The sequence below is a fragment of the Eremothecium gossypii genome, chromosome VII (genome assembly GCF_000091025.4).
Source record: "Eremothecium gossypii ATCC 10895 chromosome VII, complete sequence".
Taxonomy (NCBI): Eukaryota; Fungi; Ascomycota; class Saccharomycetes; order Saccharomycetales; family Saccharomycetaceae; genus Eremothecium; species Eremothecium gossypii.
The window spans coordinates 1,194,264-1,218,568 of NC_005788.4; the positions used below are offsets into that span (position 1 = coordinate 1,194,264).

Consider the following 24,305-nt stretch of genomic DNA (forward strand, 5'->3'; position numbering starts at 1 on the left):
TAAGGTCAGTCATGTCACATGATTTGTACTACTAGCTGGCAGTGACCTGAATTCGCGTCAGCTGGAGCCTCCACAGGAATGGGAGAAAGTATGGTGACAGCCATATCCGAATGCACAATCATCTGGTTCTTGCAATACTTTTTGTTCGTTATATCGAGGGCTGTAGGCTCCATGATAACTTTAAAGTCATTGTAAATAGTTATCCGAGCTGAATTCTTGACGTCAGTGGCGCCAGAATAGCCAACCAGGTATCTTCTAACCTGGCCATCTTCGGTGAGCATTAAGAACCGGCTTGACTCACCAGGGACGAACTTTATGCTAGCTATGATCGCTCGGTTTGTGGGAGGAGGTATTGACTGTCTAGTCAACTCTTTGGAGGAGACGTCGTACTGAACTAACGTGAATATCCTCGAGTATCCATCTACTGGTGTCTCTTCTGAAAGTTTCCCCATGCTTTGCTGTAGCTCACTCTCGCGGGATGGGCTGCATTCGACCTCCTCATCAAGATCAGGCCTCTTTGGTGACCGCTTCGAGCAGATCATATATATCGTCTCACCATCCACCAAAGCATCCTCAAGTCGGTGGCCTACGAGGCTTTTGAGCTTTCTGACAGGCCCGGGAACCTTGATCAATTTCTTTATCCACTTGGCGGTGTAATTTTTCTGAACAAGGTCGAACTGACGCATGAGAACTTCGAGTTGGCTCGGGAAATCGCTCTTGATCCAGCTGTATGGTTTCTTCGGGATGATGTATTCATTTAGAAAAAGCTGAACCGAGTAGTGTTCTTTTGGATACACTTCATGGGGATCGAGGTCGCTGGAGAAAAGCCCATCTTGACCATTGAGATTATGTGCATCCTCATCCTCGTTGTGGAGCAAACTGTCCATCATATACTCGATCCAGGCTAACCCGTCTTTGGACACGTTTTCCCCTACATGGAACTGTTCTACCTGCTCCACTAGCCCCTTTAGTAAACCCAAACTCATTTGGAGGAGGTCCTGCACCTCCACAGCTGTGAGTTCGTTGTCGTCATCAAGGCCGAACACGTTGAGCTTCAAGCTCTTCACAAGGCCTAGCAACCTTTTTGCGGAAACGATAAGTCTTTCGCAGGCAGGTATCATGCAAGTCACCAAAACCCCCTGGCTGCTTGACCAGAATAAGTGGTTTCGCTGCTTCCAGATGGCCGTTCCATGCCTCCCTAGCTTGAGAGTGAACCAGTTCTCTACGGTCTTGTCATCCGAATACCCGAGATAAAATACGTCCTTTAGCCCCTTCATAAATTTAGTAAACTGCTCTTCGGGAAAGAGGCTGCCCGTGAAGGTCGCGTGTGGTTCCATGAGCTTGGTCCCAATCAAGCGGTGGTTGTCGCGAATATATTTCAGTAGAAACTGTATATGCGAGCAGCACTTCATGAGTTCATGCACCTGGTGGTACTCGGTGAATTCAAGCCGGATGACCTGGAGTTGCCAGTCCTCGTCGTTGATAAACACGTAGTGGTTCTCGTTTCCTGGGAGTATGCTCGTCACCTTGGTAGGGAACTTGCTCTTCTCCCCGTAGCGGAAGTTGAAGGTGCCGTCAATCGAGAGTACCACCTTGCGCGTGTTATTATCGAACGTGAGGAACATGTTCGACTCGTCTGCCGCAAGCCCAGCGTTCCACTCTGGGCCCTCGTAGCCTAGCGGCGTGCACAGGAGCTTGCCCTGTGCGCTGATGCTCATCTCCGTGAGCCGCGGAAGCCACTGCACAAGCGGGCTGTCAAATTCCCCGCAAAACGGCTCCCTCACGCGCCACTTGATCCGGTTCCACACAAACTGCTCCATCTGGAACGCGTCCCCTCTCCCCAACACCACCGTTCCCACCAACTCGGCGCCCTCTGAGCCCTCGGTGCCTTCGGGGTCCAAACGCCCTCTGTAGATCTTCACCGATCCCGATCGCAGCGCTACCGCGAAGAGCTCCCCATCATCCGGCTCCCATTGGCATCTCAGAAGTTCCTCGTTCTGTCGCAACCGCAACGGGATGGCCCCTACTCTTCTCCCGTCAATGTACCTGAAGATGCTGAGTACTTCTTTTTCAAGCACCCCCCACAACGACAAACGATCATTCCAAAACGGTTCTAGCTTTCCGTCCCACTGCTTAGTTAGCTTTACTTTCCATTGAGTCATCTGTCTTCGGATGCTCAGCTCTAGTGTTGTCTTTTAATGCGTTTGTTCGGCATAGTTGGTAATGACATTCTTCCACAAAGCGTCTTCTTTAACATTACCAGCCAGACGACTAGACGTCAAAGCACTAAGAATACATGTTCAAGAAAGATCCAAACCTAAATCCGACTAGTAACACGAAGAACTCAGAGCGCAAGCGACTACAGGCTAGTATACGTGAGCAGTATGAATACGAGAGTTACCAGTTCTCTTCCACGGAGATCAAGCACGGTACATTCAAGACGCAGAGCACGGTAGGGACGGTGTACACCGATCCAAACAACATCCCGCTGTGGTTCCGCGGGAAGCACGATCAGACGTACATTCCGACGGTATACAGCTGCTGGGACCACCCGGATCTGCTACCGGTGGTGCATACACACGAGCACGTTGTGGAAAGCAAACTGAAGGGCGGCGCAGACCTCATGCTGCCGGGGACTGTGCCCCCGTTCTCAAGCGGGACCCGGCGCGGCCGTGTTGTGGGAATAGCCAGCACGCGCGCGCCGGGCGTTGTTAAGGCAGTGGGTATCTGCGAAATGGACCTAGAGGGCGTCACCACGGTGGCGGACACCACGGGTGTCGCGGTGCGTGTCCTGCATACCTACGGAGACGGGCTGTGTCGTGTTTTCAAGGTGCAGCGCGAGGCACCCGAGGCTTCTGAGGCAAAGGGTGCGAGTCCGGAAGCACGCGAGCCGGAGGCCGAGCCACCGAAGACGGCGCCCGGGGAGGGCCTTGCGGAGGAGCTGGAACGCTTGACCATGGAGGACGTCGACCACCTACTCACGCGTGCTGTTTACTACACGATCAAGGCGGATGGCCGACTGCAGCTGCCGGTGACTGCGTCCAAGTTCATTGCGGAACATGTCTTGAAGAACCTGCCTCCGATGGACCTGTCCCAGGTGACCGTCAAGCGGTCCTCGTGGGGCAAGGCCGCGAAGCTGTTGAAGCACTTTGAGGCGCAGGGCCTTCTCACGCTAAAGGGTAAGCCCGAGAGCTTCACCGTCGTCTCTGTGAACAGTGCTCATGAAGCGTTGAAATCTTTCGAGCCATACCGCACGGTTTCAGACAAAGCTTCTACGGGCTCCAAAAATTCATCCACCACACAGTCCCTCGAGATCGTCTACCATTACGTCCCCAATCGCACACTACTGCCGCAGCTGAACGGCCTAGGCATTTCGGGCGGCGATGCGTTGAGCGCCAAGGACATCCGCGACCGCCTGGAACAGTATGTCGCTGCCAGAAAATGCGTTGACCCGTACGACAAGTCTATGCTGCGGCTGGACGACACGTTGGCCCAGCTTTTGCATAAAAACGTGAACGCTGATACCCCCCGGTCGCTGCCACGTCCGGAGGCTCTCGCAGCACTGCTGTCACGCAGCTTTTCGGAGTACTTCGTCGTGATGCGCGGAGACGCGCCGCTTTCCAAGCCGCAAAAGGGACGGGCGCCGCCCATCAAAGTGACTAACGAGCGCAAAATCTACAAGAAGGTTGTCACGAAAGTCAGCAACTTTGAGGTCTACGGTGTCGATCCGGAGGAATTGGCGGCCGAGCTGCGTGTGCGTTGCAGCGGTTCGACGACAATCACAGACGTCCCAAATACCAAGGCGGTAGAAGTCCAGGTTCAAGGACCGCACGAGGCGACAATCGTTAGCATCCTGAACAAGCATGGAATCCCCAGTAAGTATATAACTCTCGACTGCAAAGTGCAACCGAAGAAGAAGAAGTAGATTCCTAAGTAGTAATAGTAGTACCAGGTATCGATGATAATACCGAGCATATGAAGATATCACTTTAAACGTTCACTCGAGAAGTGGAAATTTTACAGTCCGCTACAACCAAGATCACAGCTAACCCGAGGCAAAGTGACTCTGGTCAAGTGATAAAGGTCTGCACCATGCTATTCAGTCGTGTTGGACTGTTGTCCTTCAGAAGAGGTTTGCATCTTACGGCAGTCCAGCTATCTCAGGAGGCCGCTGCGACTTCAAGCAAGCTAAGCAAAGATCAGCTGAAAAAACGGGAATTGCGCAGGCTTGCGCAGCGGAAAGCAGCGGCCAGGCGGCCTGCAAGTGCGTCTCCTCTCTATATGCCTGTACAGCAAGCTCTGCGGTTTTTGCGGGCAGCAGAGGTCGGGCAACCCGCCACGCAGCAGACCATTAGTGTGAACACGATGGTGATTGGCGACAAAGGTGCGGCACTCTTATCCGGCACGGTGACTCTGCCCAGCCCGATGAGAGAGACCAAGGTTGCCGTATTCACGAACGATCCCGAGCAGGCGGAGACTGCCCGCACCAAGTACGGCTGCTACCTGGTGGGTGGTGCGGAGCTCGTGGAGCAGTTGAAGAGCGGAGAGGTCAAGGTGGACTTCGACAAGGCGTTTGCCACTCCGGACATTGCCCCGCTCATGGCGGCGAAACTGGGCCGGGTTCTGGGGCCCAAGGGCCTCCTGCCCTCGGCCAAGAAGGGGACGGTGGCCGGCGATCTTTCGGAACTACTTGGCGACGACATAAACTCCACGCCGTTCAAGCAGCGCAACAACTGCATCAGCCTTGCCATTGGTAAATGCCACTTTTCTGACAGACAGATTATGGAAAATCTACTCGCCGTGCAGGCTGCGTTCCGGGCAGCGATGACCTCGCAGAAAACCAAAAAGACAAGTTTGTTTGGAACTACCACCCTGACCTCTACGCACGGGCCGGGAATAGTCATCGACTTTCTCAAGTGAGCCTGCAGCCGCAGTGAGCTCTTAGAAGATCTCATGTAGATAGTATTCAGTCTTCGGCGCCGACTAGGGCCGCCCACTAGGCGCATGTAACCACTATGAAGTTCAGTCTACCTATAGGCCGTTCACAGCCACAATCTTATATATACAGGACAAGGACCCACACTTATCAGTGAGTCAGGTACCATCTACCCTTCTCCCTGCGCCGCTTTAGGATGTTCCGACCGGTTCTGCTGCGCGCCCTGGCCAAAAACCCCACGCGCCGCTTCCGTTTGAGCGTACTTGGCTGATACGTGTTACCCCTACTCTTCCATCTTTTCTGTGTCAGCCCAAGCAGCATGGATAGCATAGAAGGTTTGGGTGCAGCCGCCGGAGTGAATGCACCAATTGCACCATATTGTATCTGAGGTACCGGAGCCATCTTCCGCACCGGAGACACCACTGTCATGATAGTCCTCCTCGAGGACCACTGCAACATGCTTCTGTACATCGAAAACATTGTGCGATGCGCTACAATGGTATAATGCAACACCGTGTGCTCGTCGCTTGGAGCTGTCAACATAGCGTCTGCTCCAAGTAACAAAATTTTCGTTGCGCTAGCTTCACCAAATCACGTGATACAACGGCTAGCGCCGATCGGCCATCGCCAGCGCTTGGCCTTGCGCAGCGCGGAGGCGGGTGTTGCTGGGACGTGCGGTATCCTACCTCAGATGAAGTGCCGCAAGCGGCTCACTCGAAACAGCTGGGCGTCGGCGTCCAGCACGTAGGCCCTGCGGCACGCACGCAGGTATATGCGGCGCATGGCGCGCGTAGGACACTCGGCAATAATGCGCAGCATGTCTTCCTCTGCCGCCGGCGTCAGAGCCGGGTGCTCGCGGTATAGAAGCCGCAGCACGCTCTTGGTCTTGTCCTTAAACAGACCGTCGACCCGCACGTCCGGAATGTCGAAGCCCAGCGGAGTCATCCCGATCTCCACCACCGGGATTGGCAGCCGCCGCACGCTCCACAGCGCCGGCCGCTGCTTCAGAAACATGTACTGCGCGAACACACGATGCAGGACCTCCTCCCGCTGCGCCTGCGTCAGCGCGTAGCGCTCCGGCACGTCGCCCTCCCGCAGCCAGTGATGCCGGCAGTACTGCATCTGCTGCAGCACTTCCTCCTGCCCGTCCTCCCACAGCCGTCGCAGCGATTGGCTTCGTACGTCCGACAGCGCCAGCAGCGAGTGGTGCCGCTCGTACGGCCAGAATCGCTGCAGCTCCTCGCGGTGACGGCGCAGCAGCCGCAGGTGCTCCGGCGCCCGCAGCATCAGCTGGAAATGGACGTGGAACACCAGCCGTTGGAGGCCCTGGTGGCCTCCCTTCCTGAGAAAGTCGTTCAGCGGCTCCACCAGCTCGATGCGCTCTGTCGGATACTGCGCCTGCTGCTTCGAAAGGTACGCCAGTATCACCTCAGAGGTAGCCCGGTGAAGCGGCAGCCTGCTAACAATGCGCTGGATATGTTCGTTCATGCGTTCTGCATATATGCCCTACTTCTGTGTCTCGCAATGTGCTGAAATAAAACCCAGGTGGGCCCAAAATCATCACCACAGACAAGGAAGTCGCCGCCGCGGCAAATGAAACGCAATACCATCCTTCGTAGGTTGCTGCTTGGAAATTTACAGAGCCTAGCGCTACAGCTAAACGGCTGCCCGGGTGGCTACCGATGCTGACCTGCAGTTCGAACGGCTATATTGGCCGACGTTAATATGGCTGCCCGTCATCCGCAAATACAGCGAAAAATTGCGAACACGACCGTAATTAAGTAAACAAAACACAAGAAGAGCCAGGCTGGTTGAGGCGTCGAGCACGGTGAGACTGCAGTAAGCCTCTGAACAGTTCCAACGGTATTCAAAGTAGGCTTTCAGGCTGATAATGAAGAAACACGAAGATAAGGAGAACCTTGTGACCTCAGCAGGTCGGGGAGCGATGATGCCCAGAACGCCGATCCATCAGCTGAAGAGATCCAGTTCGAATCTGGCCGGCAGGAATAGCACGCGTATGCCGCTTGCTTCTAAGGACAGGAACCAGTCGCAGGGTGTCTTCGGGCTGAAGACAAGCGGGGCGGGCGGCGCGGGCGGCGCGCAGGCGCAGAGCAAGCGGCCCGCTTCCAGCAGCATTGCCAAGAACATGCCCGACAGCAAGTTGAAGAAGTACGGGAGCGTGCTGGGGGTGGGGTACGGGAGTCTGGCGAAGGCTAAGTCGCTTGTGCTGAAGGATACCAGCGACTGCGAAAGCGCGAACGAGGAGTCCGAAGAGGAGGAGGGAAACCCGCTGGCGGCGAAACTGAAAAGCAGGCTCTGCTCGGCCGAAGAGGGCGGCAACGAAGATGACGGCAGCAGCGGGCTCCTGCTTGGCGAGGCACTTTCACAGCTGGCGGCTGCCGGCGAGACGCAGGAGGACGTGCCACCCGTGGAGTATGCGCCCGAGAAGCTGCCCGAGCTACCGCATGTCCCGAACGGCTACGAGTCGCTCAAGAGCGCGGATCTTGCCAAGTTGGCGAAGTACCACTCTCCCTTCTTACGATTCGGCGACAAGGAGGACGAGGAGAACACGGAACCCGGGGATTCCCAGCAGCTCATCCCGCTCGAGTTTGGGGCCCTAGACGACTCCCAGTCATCTAGTGACGAAGACGATGCAACAAGCAATGGAGCAGCATTGGGTGCGATCGCTCTGTCTCAGGAGGAACCGGACGAAGTGCAGTTTGAGTTTGCCGTTGGTGAGGGATTGGATTCTAAGGACCTACATTCTCTATTAGACTGAGGGTGCTTGTAATATAAAGCCTAATACGACGCATGCATACTATGTACAAGTTATGTATTTAGCCACGACAAAAAGGAAATTAATGGATCTAAATCAACGATGGATATATACTGTTGTGTATATGCAGGTGATATATACAAGTAGGTGGTAATATGCGAATACCGAATCACAGGCCCTGCCGTTGTCACTGCATCGGACACTCAGGGGTGCCGGCAGTGGACTCGTGCTGTTGACGGGAGTAGCCCTGGTTCTCGCGGTCTAGGTAGTCTGGCAAACCAGTGTGGTTAGCTATTATGCTGTATGCGCGTACTTCCTCCGTGTTGCTGGGGTCCTCTGTCTTCGTGCTTGGTGCGTCGGCAAGACCGGGCAGGATATTGCGAATGGCGTCCAACTCGGCCTTCTCATTGAACCAGTTATCCTTGGGGAATTCTATCAGAACTTGCACGTACATGTCACCGAAACGAGCGCCGTCCTCGATCGGCCACCCCTCATTGGTGAACTTCAGGTAGTTGCCTGGCCGCAGCACTTTCCCACGGGGAATGTTGATGCGCAAGACCCTCTCGTCGAACGTGCGGGTGACAATCCTTGTAAACCCGGTCAGTGCCTCCGCAAGCGAGATCTTCATTGTGCAGTACAGGTCGGTGCCCTTGCGCTCGAGCGACGAAGACACGTCTGTCTGTTCATCGATCACAAACACCAAATCGCCGGTCTCCTTGCCCGGTTCCATGTCCGACTGGCCTGGGTACCGGAGCCGATCGCCATGCTGCGAGCCTCTGGGCACGTATACCGAGATGATCGACTCCTCCTGTACCACACACTTGCCTGTGCACTTCTTACAGTTGTCTGCCGCGGTCGTAGGAATGCGCTTGCCCTTGCCCCCACAGTCCGCACAGCTGACGCGCTCGCGACTGATCAGCCCCGGCCCAATCCGGGAAATACGTTCCTTGTAGCCCTGGCCCTCGCATCCCTCGCAGCGTATCATCGGCCGCGCTGCTGCCCGCTTGCGCAACCCAGACCCACCGCAGCGCGGACACAGGACCTTGCGCCGCGCCTTGAACTGGAACGTCTTGCCCAGGTACAACTGCTTGGTCGTTAGCTTGAGAGGCACTGTGGAGTCCGCGGTGCGCCCCACCTCCTCAAAGTCATCCTCCTCATGCTGGTAGCCGTGCCGCCCCGCCCCGTACCGGAAGAAGTTCATGAAGTCGTCGTCCCCGTGCCCAAACTCATCATGCCCATACCCACCATCCACAGTCCCGAACTGGTCGTACTCTGCGCGCTTCTGTTCGTCCGACAGCACTGCATAGGCCGCCGAGATCTCCTTGAACTTAGCCTCCGACGCCTCGCGTTCACTCTCGTCGCTGATCTTGTCGGGATGGTACCGTAGTGCAAGCTGCCGGTATGCCCTTTTGACCTCCTGCTCACTCGCACTCGAGGCAATCCCGAGCACTTCGTATAAGTCCCTGGTCATAGCGCTCCTGTCTCTGCTCTTCGCTGGCTACTTCGCTGTCGCAGCCGGTTCATTAGAGTAGATCCTGCATGGCCCGCTGAAAAATTCAACCATCGCCGGTAAAAAAGGAAAGACAATCGCATGTCCGAGCGTCTGGCAGCTGTTGCCGCCTCGCCGTGGCCACTGATTGTGTCTTACCACCCCTGCTTACTGCTGGTATGGCTTGAGTCTACTTTCGCGAACGTTGAAACGCCCTCACAGCGCCACTCCCGAACGTCCGCAGCTGTGCCACCGGCACTGATTTAGAATACATAACTACGGTCATTGCTGGCCCCCGCTGCGCTGCTGCGCTGTTGCACGATGTGTCTGCATGCGTACCGCTTTTGTGCCCGGGTTGCGGGTTCCGTGTTGTCGGAGTTTAAGGTGCGACGTTTATGCAAGGGCCCTGGGCCTATTATTCTCTCGAGCCATTGCAACCTCTCGAGAGTGACAGACATAATGGAAGATGACGACACAGTTGGATTGGGAAGAAGATATAAGTACTTAAGAATGGTGGACTAGGTACTGGATGGATTAGAGATAGCTTAGACGGCCCACCACACGCACCCCGTACCACGGGGCCGAAAATTTTTTGGACGTCAGCACTGATTCGTCATAGAGCATTTAGTACTAGACGCTTGGGCAGGCAGCAAGTGAATAGGCTTTTGCATACATCATTCGAAACAGCAGCACAAGTGCAATGGCAATAGGGATGCTGAGAAGAAATAGCAGCGGCACCGCCGTGAGCGTTCTACAGGGGCGTGTGCTTCGCACTCGTAGATTGAGCTCAGTAAAGGACGGGTCGCGGTTTGTGCCTGCGGAACCGATGACACTAGCGGACGTGAACGAAAACGTGGTCAAGGCGAAGTACGCGGTGCGGGGGAAGATTCCAACGCGTGCAGAGGAGCTGGAGCGGCGGCTGGAGGAGCACCCGGGCTCGCTGCCGTTCAGCAAAATCATCCAAGCGAACATCGGCAATCCGCAGCAGCTGGGCCAGAAGCCGCTGACATTCTACCGGCAAGTGATCTCGCTGATGCAGAATCCACAGTTGCTGGAGATGCCCGCAGAATGGCTGCAGCAGGCGTTCAAGGCGGATGTGGTGGTGCGTGCGCGGAGGATGCTGCAGGACGCCGGAGGCTCCGTGGGAGCGTACTCGGCGTCGCAGGGTGTGAAAGGCTACCGGCGCACGGTTGCGCAGTTTATTGAGCGGCGCGATGGGATCCCAGCGAATCCAGACAACGTGTACCTGACCGCGGGTGCGTCCTCTGCTGTGTCTTGTCTGCTGTCGACATTCTGCAAGGGACCGGAGACAGGCGTGTTGATCCCAATCCCTCAGTACCCGCTGTACACTGCTACGATCACACAGAATAACGCGGTTGCGCTGCCGTACTACCTAAATGAGGCTGATGGGTGGTCTACGAATCCAGATGAGATGGAACGTGTCATCCTCGATTCTAAGAAGAGGAACATCGCGCCCAAATGTCTGGTTGTGATTAACCCTGGGAATCCCACTGGTTCCGTACTGTCTGTAAAGGATATGGAGGCTATTCTAACACTTGCTGCGAAGTATGGGATTGTCGTTATTGCGGACGAGGTATACCAGGATAATGTGTTTGGCGATGCCAAGTTCCACTCTATGCGTAAGGTGCTGAAAAACCTTCAACTCAGAGAGCCAACGCTCTACAAGAATGTCCAGTTAGCCTCTCTTCACTCGATCTCGAAGGGGCTCTCCGGCGAATGTGGCCAGCGTGGTGGCTACATGGAATTGATCGGTTTCCGTGAGGAGCTCAGGAAGGTTTTCGTTAAGTTGGCTTCTATATCTCTTTGTCCAGTGGTTACCGGACAAGCTCTAGTCGACCTTATGGTTGGGCCTCCCAGCCAAGGGGATCCATCCTATGAGCAATATACCCAGGAAACAAGGAGTATCTATCACGAATTGGAGGAACGGTCGCAACTGCTGTGGAAAACGTTCTGTTCCTTGGAGGGTATAGAATGCAATATGCCACAAGGTGCTCTATATCTATTCCCTAAGTTGCATCTTCCACAGAAAGCTATTGAAGCGGCGCAAAAGCTGGGTATACCAGCGGATGAGCTCTACTGTAGCGAATTACTTGATGAAACAGGCATCTGCACTGTCCCTGGAACTGGTTTCGGCCAAATCCCGGGCACATATCACGTTAGAACTACGTTTTTGCCACCTGGTACTAAGTGGATCGAAAGTTGGAAGGACTTCCACAAGAAATTTTATGACAAGTATAGGGACTAAGCGTATTTGCTAAAACTGCCGTCTGTGTATGCAGCCGGTATTTCCCACATCCTAGGATTACTTACGTAGGCGTATATTTCTCTGTGCATTATTTATTACCTCGTAGCAATTGAATATTAGGTGGGTAAGACACCATCCGGTCTGTATTCCATTATATATTGTGCTTCGCTCACAGCTCAAGCGATACGTCGCCATACCTTGGCTCTTGAGAAGTAGAGATATTTTTGAAAAAAGAGCTCCCGGGGCCAGCAAGCTCGCTGTTATTATAGTACTCTTCATTTACATTGGGCGATGGAGAAGAAGCGGTTTTTAGAGCCCTTTTGGATATTTTACGCTTTTTCCTTTCTTTCGACACTGGCGGTTCTTCGGACGAAACACGATCCGACAAAGACTCGTTATTCTGGGAAGGGGGGCGTATCTCAAGCTGATCAGGATCTTGACGGGCTACCTCGTTCTCTGTAATCTGAGTACTAGTTATGGGAGTTAATATAGTCGCAGAATTTTGTATAGAGTCGCTAGCGACTGGCGGCTCTTCTGGAACTGGCGTGCAATCATCATCAGGGTCATCCATAACAAAAGCACTTTCCTCATCTTCCAAGTAGATCATACCTCCTGCTTCTTTGAAATGTACCACATGGTGTGCATATAACTGGTCTATAATTTTCTTCTGTTTCTGCTTAAACTTCATGGATATATTTGGAATTTCATTGCATAATAAATCACTCGGTATACCTCTTACACGGTCCGCATATGTCTGATTAACGCGACTCAGAACTAGACGTAAACACATATTCCAATCATCTTGACATTCCTCCTTATATTCGCTTAGTAACTGTTTTACTCTTTTAATACCATTTTTCTGAAATTCAGTCCCACTGTTCAATCCCAATCCTATCTTGAACTTGTACCTTCGAGCAATTACTTCACATATATCAAACATGTCCTGCCTATCCAATGTCGCAGTCTCAAGGAATATTGGAACCCTTATCATCGTACATAGCAATTGCGCTAGCGCAGGAAGTAGATAACGGAACGCTATACCCTCTAATGGAAGAAGCCAAATAAAGCGTGAGTGGTAGTCACGGCAATAAAGGAGATGACTGTACTTGCCCTGAATCTTCTCAACCCCCTCGTCATCAAATGGTGCAAAAACTTCTACATGGCATCTTTCTAGAGGCATGAGTTTCTCGTGGACATTATAATGCTTGTACCGCGAGAACCGCCTGACGCTACGATCCATATTACAATGAGAGCAATAACCAGTAACCATGTTCGTCAGCTCTCGAGTCACATTAGCATATAGACCTTTCATATGCTGATATACTTTGCGCCAAGGCATATGGTCGTTGATAAGATGCGCAGACATGATCATATCGAAAAGACTATCAGGCTCAATCACAGGAGCATCTTTCCGTTTCCGATCAATCACAATACCTCCCTTGGCCACGTAACGCCTTTTTAGCAACACATACTTGTTTTCTACAGTATTTGGAGTGACCTTGTCGCAGCATTCCAATAGCTTTTGCGTAGAAAGGGTATCCGATGCAATCAGGTCGTAAATCTCCTGTGTCAGTTGTCCCTTGACAGTCTTCATTATCTTCCGTAGTTCTCCACGGCCTCTATCAATCCACTCATGCTCCAGGCTGCCGTCCAGCTGGTAAAGATTTAAGTCCGTCTGCGGAACTTTGAATCCCTCATCGGTGATGTATTGGTAAACAAACATTGGCTGGCTGTCATTGACACCCTTACTTGGGCTGCTCATTATGTCCACCATCGATATAAGCAGTTTAAAACATTTGTCTTAAACAAACCCCAAACCTTTATGTGTAATCACCTTGCAAGCCAGTACCTATGCTACGTAGTTTTGCTCGCGTTCGCGAGTGTTCGCATGTTGAAAAGTCGAGTCCCAGTAGGTTCCATTACGAGCGGCACGTGACTTTCAGCAACATCCCGATATTGCATAGCAACGTCTCAGGAAGGCCTATACGACATTAAAGTATTCATTAGGAGTACCCATATAGCAGTATCTCCCATATTTTATATACCAAATCAGTCCTGTTATTTCCCTGCCGTCTCAGTAAAAGAGAACTAGAACATGACAGTAAGATCTTGTATCATTACGACGACTTCTTCGCCGGGGCTGCAATAGGTACAGAGTCAATGCTGGAATATGCAACCATTATCCAAGCTGGATACCATCCTAAGCATAAGACATACCAGGTCCAGCATCCCAAATCGTTCCACGCATCGATGAGGGAGTAGAAAACTGAGAAACCAGTTAGTTCTGGCTCAAATAAATGCACAAAGACACATATAGAGATAAAGGGATTTGACAACAGGAGCAACAGTGAGTTCTTCATTTTCTGCCTTACTGATGCATGCACGGTGGTCCTGACGAATGTCATAGGGAAGGCTAGCAATCCGACCATGAAGGCCAGCTGAAAGTTCATGACGAGTAGGGAACTCAGTACCGTAGAGAAATAAAGATAGGCAGCAGCCTTGAAACGGTGAGAAAACGGCTTCTGTATCTTATATTTGACCAATGCAAATGGCATGAAGCTGACCACAACGTTGAACGCCAGCAGCAAGGCGGGAGCAGGAAGGTAGAAGAAAACCTCAGCGGTAATTGCTGAGACCAACAAGGCCACCGAAAACGCCAACAAGGCCCAGATATTGTATATCGAAATCAATGGCAGAGATGCAAATTCATTGTTTAAGACGCTATCACATGCCATTACGGCGAACGAGATAGAGAGCCCGACGGCCGCTGGAAGATAGCTTCCAATGGAGACAAAATATCTCGGTGCCAACAGCAAGTAGAAGAAAAAGGACTGGTGGAACTTTTCCAGCAAATTATTGACGGAGCGGAACATAGCCTCCGGTACACGACCGAACGTTGTGATGTCGAAGCTACCGTTCGTGCCCCGCGCCTTCAGCGTGACTGACTGTATCCGCCAACCACTAAAGGCTTCGTTGCCACTAGTACGCTTAATTCCAGAGAGAGCCATATCCTTGATACCCTTTAGTAGTAGCCGCATCCGAGAGAAGTAAGTGTCTGTTCCTAGCTCTTCCCACGGCGTCCCGTGGAGAGCAACCTTCATGCCCTCATGCTCGGTGATGTGTACCGCGACATTGAGCAGATCAAGATTGGGCATCCCACCATTTAGACCCTCGTAGCTGATCTCCACGTGCTGGAAGTAGTCATTAGTCCCAGGGTAGTCCAGCACGATCGCAGCCTCAATCGAGCCACCCGTCAGATCCAGCTTCGTGTGGTAGGCTTGTACCCACGACCGCAATGACGCGTGCGGATCTTCGCTCAGCACAATGATGATGTTCTTCGACCAGACAGGCCACCGCGAAAAGTACCGGCCCATCGCGACGGCTAGTGCAACGCCTCCTGTGTTGTACTGGCCCTCCACGGTCTCCCACGGCGCCGCAAGCACCATTGCTTCCGTCCCATCCCCTCTGGTGGCGTGTAGCACTGCGTATAGAGTCTCCCCGTGGCGGTCGTCATTGTACACTGCAGCCTTGGCGCCGTATTCTTCCATCCAGCTAGCCACTATGCGGTTCCGCTCATCCGCCGTCAACGTACGCATGCCATCGATCTCGCTGCGGTACCCCCGCAGGATATTCCACTCGCTTTCTCGGAAGTAGCTGTATGCCTGCGAAGGCATGAGCGCATTTTCTGAAATGTAGGTTCTGCGGTACTGGCCCTCCATCGGCAAGAACAAGGTCAACCATGCAACGCTCAGTAGCGTAGTGACATAGGAAATCTTCGCAAGCGAGAAGATGATCTTAGGCACTAGGCCCATATCCACGACCTTTCGATGCAGCTTCTCAAGTACCGCCATTGTTGCTTAGGGTTGAGGTGTTGACGCTCCCAGTAGTCTGTTGAAAGAAAGAAGGACACATGAAGTAAACAAACAAAGCCAATATAGCGAGCTCGTTGCTCATTACAATAAGAAGGCTTGAAGAGAGAGGTAGCTAGAATGAGTAACGCAGACTTAAATATAGCGTTCAGTCTAGTCAAGCCCCAGTATCAGCTGCGGTACAGCTGGGTATTCCTAGTATATTGGGTGCTGCTGATATTTATGGTCATATTTGCGATATTTTATGTGGGGCGGGTACTCGGGTATATTGTCAGCAAAGCAGCGAACTTGGTGTTGTGGAAACAGTATCGAGTAACAGTAAGTATCCAGTCGCTGGTGTTCTCCCCGCTGGCAGGGAAGGTGCATTTTAAGAATGTCAGCGTAACGAGCCAGGATCAGCTGATAAGCGTACTGAAAGGAACAATTACATGGCGATATTGGCTTATCGGGCGCTATCGGAGGTCTGGCACTGCAGATGGAGCCCGTAGATGCCGCTTTGCACTGAAATTCGAGGGCTTCGAGTACTTTGTGTACAACCGGAACGGGGTCTACGATCGCATTGCGCGCGAACTGGACGGTGAAGACACCAGCGCAGAGCCGACCGTGTCGGTGCCCTCTGTGGAAGAGGTAATAGCCGAGCTGCAAGACGACCCGCTAATTAGACGCTTCCTTCCGGTCGAATTCTTGCATAACAAGGGCGCGATAGTGCTGGGCAACAAGCAGACGCACAGCGTAGCAATAATGAATTATGAGAAACTGGCTGGCACAGTGAGCATTGAAGTGCCAGACGACACCAGGGCCCCCAGTAGTTTCCGAACGGAGGCCAAGATCAGCAACTGTACTGTTGCGATTAAGCCTAACATCTCTTATGAAGTGGACAATCCGGTGAAGATATATGTTGAACCGAAGCGCACGGCTCGGCTGTGGAAGAAATACAAGACGCTATTAGGTACAGTGCTTGAGGCGACTTTACACGCCAAGCGGAAGAAAGAGCAGCATCAAACGCCCAAGTGGTACGATAACTGGCGCGGTTTGTCTATGTATGACGTGAACTTGGACGAGGAGCTGGACGAAGAAGTTAAGTTTGATATTGAACACCATGAATACGCCAAGTGCACTACCGTTCTAAAGGCGGATCAGATGGATGTTACCTATTCGTATGGGATGCCGGGGACTGCACGCGTGACTGATTCGGATAACGCTGAGAATCCCCTATTAGAGCGTCCTGAGTTGGACCATTCTGTCGATATTTTAGTCTACGATGCGAACTGCACATATGGCCCCTGGGCAAACAGACAAGTTCAACAATGTCTCCGTGTATTTTCCCCCACGGTGTGTAGAAACTTCAAACTCCGAACTCCAGAGGAAATTGCTCAACAAACCGAGCCAGCCGCTTTTAAGTTATCTGTTACCATCATGGAGGATTCAGTACTGCGGGTCCCTATGAAGGAAAGTAGCAAGGATGCTGCCTTTTTGGAGAAATATAAGCAAACAAGAGATGAGACACGGCCGTTTGGCTGGATTGATATCCGCATTGCCAAAGAGAGCAATATTACTGTGCGCATGGCAGCGTATCCTACGGAAAATGGATTTGAAAATATATTGCACGCAAACCTCGTTGATACTACAATCAGCACAAGCGTGAACCATGACACATTATTGAAGGCTAAGTCTCATGATATAACAGTCGATTTTTCTTATCCATATGGATGGCAGGATAAAGCCGAATGGAATTTCAACGTCTGTTCAACACAAGCAGAACTATTTGTTCTCCGAGATCACGTCTATCTTATCTCAGATCTGGTAACAGATTTCTCTGGTGGTGAAGAGGTACTATATGAGCAATTCAGGCCGTTTGACTATCGATTTCGCTGGGATATTCGTGGTTATTCCGCTTATCTCAATGTGAATGATGCAAATATTATTAATAATCCTATCGATTTCGGCGAGAACTGCTACCTGTCTGTCCACGGTGATGATGCAGAAATAACGTTTTCCTTACCCATTACCAGCATCATTCAAAAATATGTGACGGTTGATTTTAACATTTTCACACCACATTTCAGTTTATTCCTAAATGCGCCTCCATGGCACACATTCAGTGAGTTATTACACTACAAAGAGATCGGACGGTCGAAGAATTTTAATATTAAGGGAAGCTATACTTCTTATAGCGAAGTAGATGTTGATAACGTTGATGCACTTAATATCGCATGCGAGACGGACTACATTGTAGTACTTTGCTATGGAGTGATTCTGAAATGTATGCTAAATGTCAAGGTCAACTACTTCGGGGAAATGGTACACTTCCGTACTACAGAAGAATATGTTGAAGAGCTGCAGCGCAGAAACAAACAGAATCCTAGTACTTGTAGGCCCTTTAATTCTGATGGTAATGTCCATGATTCCGATGTTGTAGCGACGGAATCAAATGAAATTATAGATGCAAGTTTCGATGCTTTTGGAGGTCCGCCTACGATTAAGAAGTCGGCCTTAAAGAGATCTATTAATGAGTTGGACGTCTGGTTTACATTCATATCAAAAGGAGGTTGTTTTTTCTTCCCTGAGAATATTTATAAATTTGACGCATGTTTGGGATTTTACTTTGATAACCTTGAAGCAAGTTTAAGATTTCTAAATTATTATGTCGATGCAGCCGTTAGCTTGGATTCGATTTATTTTAAACGTCATACCGATATTGACGCTCGTACGCTTTTCAAGGTAATTGAAGATATAGGTATACCGATTGATGCATCAGATGCCTATTTATCTCAATTTAGTTTTCGACTCCACAAGATGCTTGGTATTATGCCAAGCGAAGAATCTTACGCCTGCGAGTTTGATGTGCGTGTGGATACTCTGGATGTCCATTGTGATTTGGCGGTCCTTAAAGCATTTGTAAACACGTTACGGAATCTAGCATTCGGGTTTAAAGACGTGGAAAACAGCTTGCAGTATGAGCGAGAACAAGTTTTTGATCTGAACAAAATCAGTTGTGTGATCGAAAATGTTACTGTGAAGCTGCAGAATGTTGATAAGGATGAGGATATTTGGCTATCTCTAAATCTTCCAGTTACTACATTGACTTCATTTGACTTAGCGAATGAAAGATATTCTAGGAGATCAGATTTGAGCATACCCGAGTTATTATTCGGAATATATCGCGGTGATAGTGAAAGTACCTGTTTGGGGGCTTTTTCCACAGGAGTGACCGTCACTTTATTTGAGAGGTTTGAACAATTCGCACGATGCCGCGTCTTGCAAAGAAAGCATATTTTAGTAAATGACGCACCGTTCCATAGGTGCTCATTCATGCTTCCACCAGAATATAAAAAAATGCCAATTTACAGATCTCTGTATGGATGCATTCCGCCTAGTTCTTCCCTCCCTTTATTTCCAGAACCAATATCTGCAGACAATTTTGAGGTAATATTTGAGAAACTTTTAGGTGAGATATACCAGGAATACGCTTCGGATTCCAGCTACCAGATCACTGATGACTCAATTTCTTCTACAGAACATGACTACCATAATCAAACGGTTAATGCGGCAATCGGAACCTCATCATCTCTATTTATCCGTTCCCAAAATCATCAACAAACCTTATCGAGCTTTATTGTTGAATTTGATCCAATAGATGGATATCTTGACCTTTCAGCAACAGAGTTTATGCTTGAAATTTACAAATACTTGACCGAAGTGAGCCTTGACGAAGCAATCGATTCGTTAGAGATTGGGATAATCAACCAGTTCATTCAGACTTTTGGTGAAGACAACGGTATATCCGAGGTTAGAGTGTTATGTCCAAACATTAGTTTGTCCGCCACAAATAAACAGAGCAAGTTTTCTATGTTCAAACTTTCTTCGAAGATCAAGAATTTGGATATCACTTCAAGGATAAAATCATCTGACCCTAATTTGAAGCCTGACCCAGAAAAGACTACTCTCTGTTATAAAATAGACTATATCAGGGCAAATATTGTTCAGGATGGTATAGTGGTTCCACCGAAGCAGCCAAGTCAATTATTTTCGTGTTCTATTGAACTTCTGGAAGGTTATTTATCATATGATAAACTATCCTTACTTGATAACAATGTACAAAGTTGTTCGGTTACACTTTCTCCGGGAACAGACAAATTGTTGTTTGAATTCTTGAACCCTTTCATCTCAACTTTTGATCTCCTTCAGAGGGAACTATCATCCTTTGAAGACACGCTATTGGCTTCTAAGCGTGAATTCCTACTTAATATTCTACGTGGTGGACGGGATTACGAGATACAACATGATCCACCAGTTATAACAAAGCCGGCCAATATCACAAGGTTTTCAAACAGGCATATAAGATCAGCTGAAAGCTGGCGAATAATTATGAGACTGCGTCATATCCTAAATTATTTGCCTCAGGAATGGCATCAAAGTTTTACTAGGCATCTAGGAACTCAAGACTTTACCTCGCCCGAAGAAGCGGGTAAGGAGTTTCTGTCCATCTTCTCCGACTGGCGGAGCTGGGAGCCTACCGATGTGCAGGGGTCATTTGTTCATGAAAAAGTGTTCACCAAGAAAAGGTCACGTCCTTTTGCTGCCTTACAGGGATTTACATTTTCTTCAGACGATATTCGCTTAAATATGAAGGACGATGCCCGCGTACCTATTACAGTAAAAGGTGTAACACTCGGTATACGGAATAATGGTTTGGCGCCAGAGCAAGTAGATGGTCGAACTGAAGGCAGCATGCCTGATCCGGATTATATTTCTTTCTGTACGACTGATGAAGTCGTGATGCGAGTCGATAGATCTTTTGTCAAAACATTAAAAGAGTTCCGTGACTTGATCCATCGTTTTAAAATTGGCGGGCCAGTTGGAACTGCAAAGCATGATAATGTTTCCCTTTTCTCAAATATAACCTTTCAATTTGGAAAATTATATGTTGTCGCCAAGTTAGCAGGTGTTTATTTGCGTATCTGCTTGGATAATTTATCAGCCTTGATGCTCACATCCCAGTCCAGTGTTGAGTCAAAGGTAATTTCTTCCAGCACTCTATCATTTGACCATATGCAAGCTATACTTGGATACAGGAGCTTTAGGTTTATGACTATCGATATTGATATGTTTTCCGTACTTTTGCACTATTTGCCAGGACAAGGCTGCTATAGTATTGATTGGAAGGCTAGAAAGTTTCATATTGATTCATCATCAGCAACAACTAAAGATCTTACAGAATCTCTACCATACGTCCGCGATGAAATCAAATACTTGGTTGAGGCACTGGTACCTGAATTATTTGCAGAACCGCCAATTGAGCGAGAGTCCAGTGGTAACAAGATACATGCAGTCTTATTTCAAGGACAGGTTGCTAATATTACCTTGAAGTTACAAATTCTATCACCCTTTATCATACTATATTGTGCGGAAAACTTTGAATTGCAAGCAGAAAGTACAGATTCGGTTATTTTTGATCTCAATTCGGGTGAATCGTATATGGAAATTAGTTCAGCGAAGCAAAAACTGGACTACTTTAAGTATACTCACACATGTTTGAAGCTGTCTGGTACTTCTTCTAGTGCCCGATTATTTGAACATATCAGCTGCGATATTGGCATCCTGAAGCTTTCCGTATTTGACCTCAAGACTAGGATCACGGATCTACTTCAGGATATAAAAGCTGCCCTTTTCAGTATGAAATCCTTGAGCGACATTTTGAACATTTCTCAGTCAAGTCCAACAGCTAGTGCGTTTGGATCATGGTTCAGCATTTTACCTGATAATCTTAGCTTACAGGCCACATACGCTGGCTTGTTATTAGGATTTGGTCACACGCTCTACATCTTGGAATTCAATAATTTTGAAGCTAAGCACACTAGGGATGGACTTCCCGATGCTATAACTCCTAGGCCATGTTTCAAAGTGGACCATTCAATTGAGTCTGCTTCGTTTTTAATAAAGGATAGAAGGATTGATGACAGATTAGCGAAAGTAGTCGACTTTGCTGTCAATTTTAATATGGTTCATGATACTGATCTCTGTATACAGTCAGTTCAGATAGAAAGCACGCACTTAAAGATCACACTCGCACCGATGACAGTCGTCCGTTTATTGTCGCTCATAAATGAATTTGGCATAATAAGGAAACAATTCACCGAAGAGTCAATTTATACACCATCATCAGCCCATAACAATTCAACAGCAACAGAGTGTTTAGAACCGTCAGTATGGCGCCTCATCATCAAGTCAGGTCATATTTTATCTCACGATTTTTCGATTGTCTGGCTTTTCGATATTCCTAACAGCAGTGCTGATGGCCTAATTTGCGGTTACGACCGTTTATTCTCAGTCTATGAAAAGCCTTATGGTAAACTAACTCTATTAAATGCATACTTCTCAGCTGCAAAGATTTTAGCGAGTGAAGCAGATTTCTACTCGTCTGTAGTACGGAAACAACGGATAAATACCAGTTACCTATCGGACATGCAGCTGAGGTATTGGTTTACTGAAGATAGCGAGAATACCGACCTATTCATTAGAATCCATGGAGCCAAGCTGGCGGTTGACATTTCAGCAGAAATAGTTACGCTTTTGGAGGAAACTATCCAATCAATACAAACTTTTAACAATCTTAAGAAAGCGCTGGTCGATCCTTTTAGGACAAAAAAACAGGATTCAGATATCTCAAAAGAACCTTATAATTGGAATAACCAGTTGGCTACCGGAGTTCGTTCGCTAAACTGTATTATAAACTATGCTGGTGTTACTTTGAAGCTTCACTCGCACGATGGGCGTGGAGATGCCTCTCCCTTAGAATTGACTAGTCCATCTTATAAAGTCGCGATAGACTACAAATACTTCCCTAACCTTGAAAAGACCCATCGGTTTAGAACATTAATCACAGCGACTCCTACTCACAATACCTTTTATTCTACATCTGCCTTCTTGATACATGATTTATGTTATCGTTTTAGCAAATTGCTTAAAACTTCCAGTACAGAAAACAAATCTTCTTCTGCGTCAACAAGCAGTTCTATTAAAGTGGAAGGTTCCGATAACTCCACTTTATTGGGGTCAATAGACCTGGTCATTATACTTAATGTCGGTAAGCAAGAGGTTACCTTTAGTTGTGAACCTAAAGCGAAAGTTCAAGCTACAGTGGGTTTTGAAAAGTTTGATATTAAGATATTCAATAACAATATAAATGATGAGGAATCCTTGTGCCTAGCCATTGAAATAGAAAATTTAATGACTAATTCACGGCATATCTACTCAAGGGAAGTATGTGCTTCACTTAAACTGAGACATATTAGTATGGTGTTTGATATCATGGGATCTCAAGTTCGTCGGATATATGGTTCTACGTTAATATCAAGCCCATTATTTTATTTCAATATGAAGCAGCTACAAGATCTCAAACTTTTCATTGATCAGTGGTTCCCTCAAAAGACGCCGATGAACACTGGCAGTTATCCAGAAGGTGTTTTGGTAGATGATATATCTAGATCAATTGGTTCCAAATTTTACAAAGGTTCCAGTTCCTCGTCTTTTACCTGGGGGTATTCCGTCATAGTTGCTGGTTCATGTGCGGAGATTGAACTGGGCCCATCGTTGGGTGTGCTAAATGTTACCTCTGAAGATGTATGGGCTATTTCAAAACAACAAGTCGATTGGAGCCAGCAGCTAGATCTAAACATGGGCAAACTTGATGTCACTTCAAGCGGACGACTTGGCGGCAATTTTTTGGTAAGAAATGCTCATCTTTCGCTTGAGCTGAAGTGGCCGAATCCGAAAGACTTTTTCCAAGTACCTTTGGTATGCGTCAAACTAGGTTCTGATACAGTCGATACCAAACTTTCATTTGACTATCACACGTTCTTCATAAGTTCTTTGAAGCAGGGCTACGCCAGCCTTTTCAATGAAAGAGACGAAGATGGTTCATTAGCAGATTTGCTTTCTGTTACGGTGTCTTTTGAGAGTGTCAATATTTTCTTGACTGCATTAGCGGCAGCTAATATATCAGATATTAAGAATTCAATTACAAGGTTGAAGAAAGATAATGAATTATCCTACTTAAGTTCATTTTTAGCTTCTGATCAACCTAGCGATGAACCTGAAGAAGATGGAGGTATTTTTGATACACTGTCGCTGCTGCGGACGCAGCTTTCCTTAAATTTAGGCGTGTTTCGCTTACAAATATCGCCTACTTCCCTATTTGATTCAGATGTCCTAATACTCACTGCGACAAAAATGATGGCTAATACAGGTATACAGGCTGATATTAAAATTAAGACAGACCTGCATTGGCAATTAGATGATGTATCCTTGGCACTACTACCATTTAACAACAGTTTAGATGAAAGCTATCTTGCAACAATGGAAGTGGGGAAATATATCGAGCTATCATCTACTATACAAGGTGGGGCTATATTTTCTGCGCCCTCCATTGTTGTTAATATGACTACATGGCAGGAGCCCCAGAGCAATGTTATTGAGTTGTTATACTCTACTAGTTTTGGTGGAACAGTCAAAATCCGTTGGAATTTGGGGCCAATCTCCTTCATTAAAGATATGTGGCAAGCACATATGAATGCTATGCAGTTACGGGAAGGATATTATCATGGCCTGGCTGAGTCCGGGGTAGCAGTAACCCCTCTGAATAGCAAAGCAGTGCCTTTGGAAATGCATCTCGGTTCCGACTATCAATATTTACCCTTACAAGAACCAGATATAGAAATGCCTCGGATTAAAGATCTGGGCGATGCTACCCCTCCCATTGAATGGTTTGGTGTTAATCGTACTAAATTTCCTGGTTTCACTCATCAGTTTGTCATTGTACCATTACAGAAGCTGGCCCGTACAGCCGAGAAAGAATACGAAAAGATATTAGGACGCGCGCTTTAATCGCCTGATACACGTGGGCTTTTTTATATGTAAGATTTTATACAGTATATATGTATTTTATGGCGATTAAAATATGTATATTA

The 24,305-nt window shown here is 48.6% G+C and overlaps 11 protein-coding genes across 11 annotated transcripts; 5 read left to right on the plus strand and 6 right to left on the minus strand.

The window, feature by feature from the left end:
- Window positions 1-14: 14 nt before the first annotated feature.
- AGOS_AGR078C (AGR078Cp) lies at window positions 15-2,162 on the minus strand (the record flags this gene model as incomplete). Its single annotated transcript, NM_211805.1, has 1 exon — window positions 15-2,162. The coding sequence occupies one exon, from the start codon at window positions 2,160-2,162 to the stop codon at window positions 15-17; it is 2,148 nt and encodes a 715-aa protein (NP_986743.1).
- A 134-nt stretch (window positions 2,163-2,296) lies between these two features.
- Window positions 2,297-3,925, plus strand: TMA64 (Tma64p; the record flags this gene model as incomplete). Its single annotated transcript, NM_211806.2, has 1 exon — window positions 2,297-3,925. The coding sequence occupies one exon, from the start codon at window positions 2,297-2,299 to the stop codon at window positions 3,923-3,925; it is 1,629 nt and encodes a 542-aa protein (NP_986744.2).
- Window positions 3,926-4,092: 167 nt separating this feature from the next.
- On the plus strand, window positions 4,093-4,920 carry MRPL1 (mitochondrial 54S ribosomal protein uL1m; the record flags this gene model as incomplete). Its single annotated transcript, NM_211807.2, has 1 exon — window positions 4,093-4,920. One exon carries the CDS (start codon window positions 4,093-4,095, stop codon window positions 4,918-4,920), a length of 828 nt encoding a protein of 275 aa, NP_986745.2.
- Window positions 4,921-5,086: 166 nt separating this feature from the next.
- MRX14 (mitochondrial 54S ribosomal protein bL34m) lies at window positions 5,087-5,479 on the minus strand (the record flags this gene model as incomplete). The annotated part of the gene is made up of 1 exon (NM_211808.1): window positions 5,087-5,479. One exon carries the CDS (start codon window positions 5,477-5,479, stop codon window positions 5,087-5,089), a length of 393 nt encoding a protein of 130 aa, NP_986746.1.
- Window positions 5,480-5,623: 144 nt separating this feature from the next.
- On the minus strand, window positions 5,624-6,424 carry GEP5 (Gep5p; the record flags this gene model as incomplete). The annotated part of the gene is made up of 1 exon (NM_211809.1): window positions 5,624-6,424. The coding sequence occupies one exon, from the start codon at window positions 6,422-6,424 to the stop codon at window positions 5,624-5,626; it is 801 nt and encodes a 266-aa protein (NP_986747.1).
- Window positions 6,425-6,827: 403 nt separating this feature from the next.
- Window positions 6,828-7,715, plus strand: PDS1 (securin; the record flags this gene model as incomplete). Its single annotated transcript, NM_211810.1, has 1 exon — window positions 6,828-7,715. The coding sequence occupies one exon, from the start codon at window positions 6,828-6,830 to the stop codon at window positions 7,713-7,715; it is 888 nt and encodes a 295-aa protein (NP_986748.1).
- Window positions 7,716-7,899: 184 nt separating this feature from the next.
- On the minus strand, window positions 7,900-9,183 carry XDJ1 (Xdj1p; the record flags this gene model as incomplete). The annotated part of the gene is made up of 1 exon (NM_211811.1): window positions 7,900-9,183. One exon carries the CDS (start codon window positions 9,181-9,183, stop codon window positions 7,900-7,902), a length of 1,284 nt encoding a protein of 427 aa, NP_986749.1.
- Window positions 9,184-9,901: 718 nt separating this feature from the next.
- ALT1 (alanine transaminase ALT1) lies at window positions 9,902-11,467 on the plus strand (the record flags this gene model as incomplete). The annotated part of the gene is made up of 1 exon (NM_211812.1): window positions 9,902-11,467. The coding sequence occupies one exon, from the start codon at window positions 9,902-9,904 to the stop codon at window positions 11,465-11,467; it is 1,566 nt and encodes a 521-aa protein (NP_986750.1).
- A 169-nt stretch (window positions 11,468-11,636) lies between these two features.
- On the minus strand, window positions 11,637-13,241 carry FOB1 (replication fork barrier binding protein FOB1; the record flags this gene model as incomplete). Its single annotated transcript, NM_211813.2, has 1 exon — window positions 11,637-13,241. The coding sequence occupies one exon, from the start codon at window positions 13,239-13,241 to the stop codon at window positions 11,637-11,639; it is 1,605 nt and encodes a 534-aa protein (NP_986751.2).
- A 343-nt stretch (window positions 13,242-13,584) lies between these two features.
- GAA1 (GPI-anchor transamidase subunit GAA1) lies at window positions 13,585-15,318 on the minus strand (the record flags this gene model as incomplete). The annotated part of the gene is made up of 1 exon (NM_211814.1): window positions 13,585-15,318. The coding sequence occupies one exon, from the start codon at window positions 15,316-15,318 to the stop codon at window positions 13,585-13,587; it is 1,734 nt and encodes a 577-aa protein (NP_986752.1).
- A 240-nt stretch (window positions 15,319-15,558) lies between these two features.
- On the plus strand, window positions 15,559-24,222 carry CSF1 (Csf1p; the record flags this gene model as incomplete). Its single annotated transcript, NM_211815.2, has 1 exon — window positions 15,559-24,222. One exon carries the CDS (start codon window positions 15,559-15,561, stop codon window positions 24,220-24,222), a length of 8,664 nt encoding a protein of 2,887 aa, NP_986753.1.
- Between the last annotated feature and the right edge of the window lie 83 nt (window positions 24,223-24,305).